Genomic DNA, 10,037 nt, shown 5'->3' on the forward strand with positions numbered 1-10,037 from the left:
AAACATTGCTATTAATAATTTACATATTGACAGACTGAATGAAAAATCAAGCAATGGTGTTAAAGTAATTTCTTAACATCTTTATTTAGCTTGGTTTCAGCGTCGGAGCATAGTTAACTAATGGAGTAAGCATATCAGCACACTTCCAGTAGCATAGGGACACAACTTACACATTGTTTAATGTGACAAGAGAGAAACATAGGTTTAGGACCCCAATAGAACCGCCCCCTCCAAGCGACACATCTTACATCTTCTGCAGCTAACTCATGTCGTTGGTTTACCTTTTTTTTAATTGAGCCGGAGGTATCTGACAATGCAGTGTGCATTCTCCCAACTCCAGCAAACCTAGCAATCTTGTGTCCATGTCAGCTCTCTTGACATATGTCATTTCTTTGGCATACTACTTGACTAGTGAGTGGGGTAACTGTACCCCACACAGAGATGGCTGTTATGCATGGTGAACTGTGCAAATGTTCTTTCACTTTACAACTGGTTGAGTCTCAGAAAGAACTGAGATAGAGAATTGCCAGTTTTTTTTAAAGCAGATAAATCCATTACTCCAAGGAATGGATTCCATCTGCACCAAAATCATGATTAGATGGTCACTAACTCAAGGGCAAAGTGTGCCGAAATTCATGCATTTATTAGTTTGTGGAGTCCTCCTTCAACTAAGTTTAAAGATTAATCCCCTGGAACTTTTCATAAGGTGAATAATGTGCAGTTTTTTGTCAGAAGCACACAGAACGTTTTGGGCATTGCGTATTATAGAAATATGGTCAGTAGTCGTAATAATTGTAGTATGAGTAGTAGTTAAAGTGGCTGTGCAGTAAAAAAGCTGTTCTTTTGTTGCAGGTTGGGTTACAGGAAGTGAAAAAGGAGAAGCACTTATTTACCTCACGGATCCACAGATTCATTCACTCAACCTCAAGGCTGTCAAAACCAATTTTGGAAAAGAAGGAGAAAAGTACTTCTTCGTCAACCAGCATCAAGAGTGCAATGAAATCTGTTCTCGGCTTTCTTTGAGAAGACCCTCATTTCCTAATAATAAGTAGAGTGTTTCTGTTTTATTTAGTATGGTATTTGGTGGACTTCAGCAGATGGTAGAGCATTTGCATAATACCTCATGGTGCAGAATGTGGACCCTCCCTAGCAGGGTAGCTACATCTCTTTTTCATATTTCATTGACTCATGGTGGCCTCCTGCATTAGTTCAATCACATTGCTATAACACTGAGGGTAGTACACTGGCTCACCCCAAAGGCCAGTGTCACCTTTAAAACCAGTTGCATACCTTGCAAAGCCATGAGATGCAATACCTCTATTTGCCTGGTCAAGAAACGAACCACCTCCTGCCGCAAGAGGAGTAAGTACATCAACACACTGGAGACGAAAAAATGCAAGAAGGAAAAATAAATATATGGGTTATTCCATCCTACTAATGTTTTAGTGAGGCTCTGTTTGTGAAGGGGCACTAGAAGTGTTTGGAGTAGTGGGCTTCGGTTTAACAACTAAATGAAACTAGGTGAAATAAACATTAATTGTTTCATATTTTAATGTTCAATTGTGTGTAAAATTGGTGATTCACACTTCAGGATGCACATTGCACTTTATACTATATAGATACTCCTGAAAATGTGTACAAGAGGGTACAGAATAAAAATTGGTGGTTTGCCGGGAAAGACCAAATTAAATTGTGACAATTATAATTTTGAAAGTAAAATAAATTAAGTGACTTCTCGAGGCTCTGTAATTATAAAATTCAGAAAACAGCTAATATTGAACACACACCACGGTTTATTGCACTTTCAAGATAACCAGATAACGTTAACAAATTACAAATGTCCAAGCGAAAATTATTCAAAACGTCCACAGATCCTTTTGGCATACTTGTGAATTATGAAAGAAAAACTAAATGATTTTCTATCACACATTTTCTGTAACTGTTAGGGATAGAAACAGTATCTGCCTCTGATGTGGATATGGACTGAAAAACACTCCAACTTGGAAGCACAATACAAGCCACAGCCTCTGGACCTTCGGATAACCCTGTATTATGACACATACTACATATGTGGAACAAAGTGCATGCTTCATAAAAAATCCACCCATGGCTACATAACTTGCCCCCCCCCCACACCCGTTGGCACAATGCTGACATCCGGGTGGACCGTACAGCAGTAGGCCCCATGGAAGGACCGGGGCATATGGATGGTGGACCAGTTTCCATCAGAGACTGATAATGTTAGTTTTGAGGAGCTAAGCTCAGAATATGGCCTTGATTACACACACAAGTGGCAATTCAACACTGTTGCAAGGACAAATTGAGGGAGGGATCATTGCCACTACAGTCCTCACCGTTACATACATTTATCGAAAAGTGGGGTATCAGCAGGGGGGACACTGTCAGGGATACAGTTTGGTGCTTGACGCTTGCCACTCTCTACACACCCTCGAATGCACCAGGCTTCAATGGCAAGTGATTGTGAGACATACATATTCACCAAAAGCCTGGGTGTTGATGGATGAACTCGATACTCTCCTTCGTGATAATACATTAACCGCATGCGCGCTAGCGGTTTTCCCGCTGCGCGCTGCGTTTTTAAAAAACCCGCGTTACGTGACGAGCTCAGCTCGTCATCAGCGTAGGGCAGGTTACGCCCATGACGAGCTGAGCTCGTCATCAGCCCCGAAGGGGTTAACATGTGCACATCTTTAAACTGTTACATAACTGGTACTGATGCCCAGCCAGGTTACATAAGGACGCACTGCTGCCATTTTACCCTGTTGGAATTGTGCGGGTGGCAGCTGCGATATTGTAGATGTTCTTTGGGGCTGTCCCAAGCTATCTAAGTATTGGGAGGAGGTGTGGTTAGTTTTGACTAATACAGAGCATGTATGAATCATACCATCCATACGTCTTGCCTCATTATATTATATGTCTTGGTAATATTGTCTCCTTCAAACATAGGAAATGCTGGCTGATGATGGGGTTGGAGGTGGCTAAGTTGTGCATCCTGCGACATTGGTGGCAACCATTTCTCTCCACGGGAACAGAATGACTTGCAGAGATAGCAAATATGGCACTGTGAAAGTATAATTTATAAAAATGAACGACTATATTGACCACTATATAAGGGATAAAGTACCCCATTCCGTACATTATAAGGATATTGCTGTCACCCAGGTGTTCCCTAACCATATAGAGGAACGAGGCCGATGGCTGAGTTTCTTTCTACGTTTATGGAACTCCGAGTTGACTTGCACTAACCTTAATCATCTATGCCAGAGGACACTGTATGCCTTATAATACATGGTTACACCATCACCTTTCCCACAAACCAATTAAAGCCTTGATGTGTAGCTATTTTATACAAAACAGCGTGGATGCAACCATGAAGATTAAAAATAAAACTTCTAGTGCAAAGTTTTAAAAACCTGTTAGATTTTGTTGCGAACAGATATTCGAAACAGTTTGATACATGTCAGTTGTAAAAGAAAGAAAAGCTACAGTAGCTCGGAATGTATAGAAACATGCAGAAAGTTTATAGCTTTTCTCTGGCTAATGGGTGCCAAAAATAAACATGTTCCCTCTGCTTGTCATTGTAAGCAAGAAAAATAGAGCAGAGAAAGAAAAGAAATATTTATATTTAGTTGTTATACAGCTGCTTCTATTATGCTCTGTGCCCGATCTCCTTTTCACCTCGGCTGCTGGCTCTGGCAGCAGGCATTGTGTGATCAGAACTCGACTGTAATTCCTTATAACAGTCAAGTTCTGACACTTTTTCTTTATAATCGGCGGCTGTTAGAAAGAAATTAGAGACAGTCAAATATACAGAGATTATAGAATCCCATGTATTAAAATAGGATATGGGAACCCTTTTGGTGACCTGGGGTTCAGTCTTAGCGGGCTCTAGCTTGGGGAGAGGATGTGGTCCGTCAGCTAGACTGCAGACTTTGGTGCTGGAAACCAGGGTTTGAGCCTCGGGGTCGCGTCCACATCCTATGATTCTGGGCAAATCACTTAATCTCCCTGTGCCTGAATGTGTAATGTAAATTCTGTGCTCATGTAAAGCGCTCCAATACCTTCGGGTCGAGTTTGCGCTATATAAATATGCAAAAAAAGCAAAACTCTATAGGCCTAAGTAGTCACATGGGAGTTGGCTTCATCTCAAGGGTTTACCGCTTTATGTTTCTGTATTTGTAGGACTGTTGGGCCAGCAGCTGTGAGGCCCCCATAGAGCTTTGGCATGGAAAAAAGGAGGCATTACTGACATGGGGGTACTGTTTGGTGCATAGGCTACTGCACTAGAAATGGAGCAGTGGTTCATGATTGCCCTCTACATTAACTGAGTATGGAATATATGTGGTTATTGGATAGATCTCCTTGTGGATCCCAGCAAGATGACTAACGGGAGGGGAGAGAGGGGGCAGGGGGAGGTCATAACAGGGAATTTAAAGATTTTGATTACTAAGGGAATAGTGAACAGATGTTATATCTCAACTGGGTGCCTATGTTCCTAGTAGAATGGGGTAATGAATGATAAATGCAGATAGTATGTGAACCCTGTTGTTTATTCCCTGTGTGGGAATCATGTCATTACGATGTACCTGGAACTTGTCTGTATGGTAACATTCATAGTTTTACTCTGTCAGTTATGCACTTTTGTATTCTAAAATTCAATAAAGATATCTAAGAATAAAAATTTGTAAGTAGATTTGTCAGAACAATCATTTGCTGTAAATTTGTATTTTTAAGGTGGTGTCACATGATAGGCAGGGACGGCTCTATGTCGGTGCGACCGGTGCCACCCCACCGGGTGCTGACTTCAGGTGGGGGTGCCGTGTTTGCAAGTATATGATGGTTATAAAAGTGCCTCCTGCTGCGTTCTTGGCCTCTAGCAATTTTCAGGCAACAATGAAAAATGTTAAGATAACTCCAGTAATAAATCTTCCTGGAGGGAGATCAGAGTTTTGTCTAGTGGAAGTTTTGACTCATTGCAATGTAGTGCAGAGGGTTAATATGCTTGCTACAAAGAACATGTACCTTGCAGATCACAAAGTGCATATAATGTAAATAGATTAGTGGCTTACTGCTTTTGTCAGAGTCATCCTTTTGTTACTTGCAGTGTGTAAAGTTAAAATCCAAATACAATACAATCCAAATACAGAACAGTGAGCTCTAACAGTCATCAAAGAGCTTCATGCAAACTGCAAAGCATAGATAAGAGCATTATGGGCCTGATTATGATGGCGTTGATCCCGCCACTGGTACGCTGCCGGTGGCAGGTTCACCACCATCGTAATGCCATTCCCTGCCCGCCAGATAAGGATGATTCAGAAAAAGGGGTGGTGATGAACAGATAAGGATGGCGGACAGTGTGCTGGCGGATGGAAAGCCTGTCCGCAAATGGGTCTGACAGAGGCAATCATTAGGATTGCCTGTCGGACCCGCCCCGCATCCCTAGAATGGTGGTGGTGCCTAGCAGGCATCGTCCGCCACATTAGAATACTGCATCCCGCCGGGATTTGACTTTGCAGGGGATGATTGTTTGTGCGTACTGCAGGGAAATGCAAATACTGCATTTTGAACTTTGCGGTAGGTGCTGCAGCCAGCAGCACCAGCCGCAATGTTAAACGTTCCATACAGGGCCGGACTGGCCATAGTGGGCACCAGGCATTTCCCCGCTGGGCCGCCAGGGTTGGGGTGATGGTTTTGGGCCCCTGGGGGCCGATTTTGTTACAGTGCCTTTTTGCAGCATAGCTGCAATATCTGCCGTTGTAACGAAATCAGCAAAAACCGGCCCTGGTTAACAGCTCACCCACAACCCCAAACCCCTGGGGGGCTGGCCGAGCACTGTGCCAGGGCTATTTTTGGGTCCCAGTTTGGCCCTTGTGCCATATACTGCCGCCGTGGTGGCGGCTGCATTGTTATTCCACTTGCAGAACCGCTGCATTATAGGAAGCCTGTTGTAATCCCCGGGACGGTGGTGCACAGACTGAAGTCTGCCCACCATCGTAATGACACCCTATGTTTTTTCTCCCCAGTCTTTCATTATCCTAACATTGCAAAAAGGGTTCATTTGGATAGAAATCAATTAATAATATTAGAGAGAACCTTCAACTATGGTGTTACGTTTTGAATTCTGAATGTGCGCTTCTCTAGAGCACGTACTCTTAAACTATACTGCCTACCACCATGGATGATATGTGACTCCTACTCCTTGTAGTCCTCTGTCTTATGTTACATTTCCTGTACACTGATTTACAAACGTTTGATTGACTGTCTTTGTGTAATATGTGTGTTATGTATAGTGCTCCGACACCAGCGGCGGCTCCTCTGCTATGGCGTTGCTGCATTGCCCCTCCCCGCCTCAGTACAGCTGGAAAGGAAAAATATAATGATAAACACACTTTATTATCGTTTTATTTTTCCTTTCCTGCCGAGTCTTGGGGGCCGGGCCGGGGGGATGAATGCACAGGGGGAGTGCTGTGGTAGTGCACTGTTGTCTGTGTGCATGACGATTTGGTCGGCCGTCTCAGGCCGGCCAAACCATCATGTTCCCCAGCCCACCCGCCTGTCCACCCCGCCACTCCTACATAAAACTGGCCACTACTGTAAGACACCCTACACTGGTATGAGTGGCGCTATAAAACAGTAAATACATCTGAGAAAGAGTGGTTATGGAAACTTAAGGGGCACTGTTAAAGGATCGGAGTGAGGGAATCCATGGTAGAGGTGGTCATTGGGTGGCGTCAACAATCATTGTCACACCCGGCGCCACTAGCTCTAAAGCTGGCCCTGATAATGGGCCTAAGGAAATGTGCTACAAAGGAGAACGTTGAATTTTTTTTCAGCAGCAGGTTTTTTCACGTTTGGGTGGACAGGTTGCAAGAAGTATTAGCCTGGCATTAGGGAGAAGGGGAAAGAGAAGAACCTAAAAAGATGTAACAAGAAAGACATAATTAGGTGATCACAGCTGAGTGTGCAAGGAAGCCAGGCTGCTTGAACTGACATTAAAACCGTGTTGAATAATAATTACCCAGCTCAAGCATGTTACACTCCTGGGAGAGGAGAGGATACAATTCTGAAACTGCCGGATTGGCAAAAGGAAGTGGAAATTAATGTGACAACATCTCAAAACGTTAGTGGCCTTTCACCAAGAGCCTTACAATGCTTCTTCTTTCTGAGTCAAGCAAACAGGCAAATCCAATTAAATACCATTTAACTATAGACTGGTCTATGTAGAGTATCTACATGCACAGATGTATATCAAGAGAAGGTAGATACATTTTAACCTATTATTCCAAGGAAAGAGTGTAATTAAAACAAGTTCCGCAACATCCGTGAGCAAAACACGTTTGAAGGTCCCTGCAGCGGCTGTGGTGCCCTCCACAGGCTGCACAAGGGAGGCATCCCATAATCCTTTCTTGCCATCGGGGGGCAACCACCTGACCCTACAGCACTCCATGAGCTCAGTGTAGCTGGAGCTGAGCTATAAGTTTTGTTCTGCTTCCTTTTGTCAAGCAGAATTCTACACTCTGCCTGTCAGTCAGTGGCATCAGGAACCCCCGCCATCGCCGCTATGGCTGCCGATGGGGCACTGAAACGTTAATTACTTCTTTAAGGGCCCCCTTTGTCTGCGGACAACAGCTCATAAATAACACTGTAAGACAATAAAGACGGGGGGCACAGAGGGCAAAAGAGACAAGGACAGCGGACAGCGAAGGAGAAAACACCAAAATGGGGAAGAGAGAGAGAAGGATTTAAAATGAAAGCGAGTTGGAGAAAGAATGTTAAATAAAAAGTCAGGGTGGGGGAAAAAAGAAAGAACGAAGGGGGAAAAGAAGGAACGAGGATTGAAAGGAAAAGAACTGTAAAGAAGGAACAGAGAAAGGAAGAAATGAACGTGAAAGGAAGTAAGAAAAAGGTACAAGGGAGGATGAAGGAACAATAGGTGAACGGAACAAAGGAACAATAAAAGGACGGGGAAGAATGGATATGTGGCAGGGAGGATGTCAGGGTGGAAGGATGGAAGGGTGAAACCATGAATGTAATAGTGAAATGATAGATTAATAAATGGATGCTTTGATGAAAGGTTAAATCAAATGATTAATGCATAACAGAGTGGATGGATGGAAGGATGAAAGCATGGATGGAAAGATGGATGTCTGAACATATCGATGGATGGACGGATGGTTAAAAAGATGAATGGGATGATGAAAAGAAGGGTGGAAGGAGGGGTGAATAGAAAGATTAAATGAAGGCTGGACGGTGGGGAAATGGTGGATGGAGATGTAAAATGATGGCTGAGTGGATGAATTAATGTGTAGATGAATTTAAATAAGGGTGGAAGGTTGAAAGAAACTCATCTAGGGAGGGTGTTGGTTGGACCGAATATGGTATCCTTAGAGAGATAGTTAACAGATGGGGGGGGGGGGCTTTTTAATTTTCTTGCCACATTGTTGCTTTCAGTCCAGTTGTAGACTGTGAGTAGATGAAGCCTAGACGCTGTACCTTAACTGAGGGCCAAGATCCGTGACTATACCCCCTCTCCACAGCTTGGATCTGTCACTTCGCTCCCCCAACTTTAGACACCGACCGTACCTTTTTGTGAGCTGAATGGTCGGCAATGCAATATTTCACTGCATCATGTAGTGCCAGGTTTTCCCCAGTTGTGTAATAAATTGTTGTGAACATGCTACTCCCACACCGCTGCAGTGCTGACAAATATGAGAATATAAGAAAGTGAAGACAGTCTCTTACACTCGCTCTCTCTCTTTAGTAAACTATCCCACCTCACCCCATAAGCGTTCTTTTTGTAAGGGTTTCAGCCAGGTGGGCAACTAGAGCCAAAATTCGCGGGGGGGGGGGGTTGGTGGGGGCTGAAAAAGATTTCGGGGGAGGGGGGGCTAATTCTTACGGACGGAGGCAGAGTGGCTCTAAGAAGGGGTGAAAACACAGCAAAAGCCACATTAACAAGTAAATGGTCTTTTAAAGACCTGTGAAGTACTCTGGTGCGGTGCAAAGCTGACTCAGCCTGACCTGACACACACGAGGGGGGTGGGGCTAAAGACCAGTTAGCCCAATGGGTGTTGCGCGCCTGGTTTCAGCAGGAACAGCACCAGGCGCACCGGTTGACTGGCTTCCCTGGTAGCAGCTCCTAGAAGGCCACAAAAGGAGCTATCTCTGGGTAGCACTAATGCCAGATGGCTTTATTCCCCTCCAGACACTAGGGTGCTTTGCCCAAATTTACAAGAGACGAGAGAGCAAACAAGAAAGTAGCAAAGAGATGCCCAAGCATTCTCCATAATCCCTAACTTGATGACAGTCTGTTAACACACTTTTTTTTAGTTTTATTTTAGACAGTTAAGGATCCTCCTGACTAAGTGCAGGTGTAAGTCAAGGCCTGAGCTCCCTGAGCAGCGTGCGGAATTAGACGAACCCATAGCCTCAACTTGCAATTCTTCTTTTGGGTCTCTAAATATTCTGCGCTGGATGTCTGGTACTAGACTTCAAAAAGGCCTTTCATTCACTGGAATGGGTTTTTCTGTTTTACACACGCCTCATTACAGTATTGGGACTCACTTCCTTCACCTGATTACACTGCTTTATAATGAAACATTGCCCAGAGCCAAGACAGGCTCCTACATCTCAGACCCTATACCAATAGGTAGGGGTACCCTCCAAGGTTGCCCGCTATCTACATTACTTTTCTCTTTAGGTGACCTGACCATGTCCCCAGGGCCGATCGCTCCTCGCACCGCGTGGCTCACTTTGAGTGCGCCTGGTGTCCCCCGCTGCTACTGCGAGTTCGCCGCTGCCCCTGAGGTGTTTCCTTTCCGATTCTTGTATTGCTTTCACTCCTGATTTCTCACTGTATTATTGTGCTGTTGCTTACTCTGTACTTGTGCCCTGCTACCGCCCCTAGCATCAGCTGTTACTTCCGCCAACCTTAGGCTTAGGACCGTTTTTTTCCTGCTCGTTTCACCCCCCCCCCCGCTCCCCGCTCCCTGCCGCTGCTCCCCTGCGGCCCCGCC

General features: G+C 44.5%; 1 protein-coding gene across 1 annotated transcript in view; it reads left to right on the forward strand.

Annotated features, from left to right (window-relative positions):
* Positions 1–4,702, forward strand: part of ALPK1 (alpha kinase 1) — a 314,892-nt gene extending 310,190 nt beyond the window's left edge. Inside the window, exon 15 of the mRNA XM_078676727.1 lies at positions 853–4,702. Coding sequence (XP_078532853.1) covers positions 853–1,052 — 200 coding nt within the window. The 3' untranslated portion in view covers positions 1,053–4,702. The remainder of the gene's footprint in view (positions 1–852) is intronic.
* The last annotated feature ends 5,335 nt before the right edge of the window (positions 4,703–10,037 follow it).

This window comes from Lissotriton helveticus, chromosome 2_1 (genome assembly GCF_964261635.1).
Source record: "Lissotriton helveticus chromosome 2_1, aLisHel1.1, whole genome shotgun sequence".
Lineage (NCBI taxonomy): Eukaryota > Metazoa > Chordata > Amphibia > Caudata > Salamandridae > Lissotriton > Lissotriton helveticus.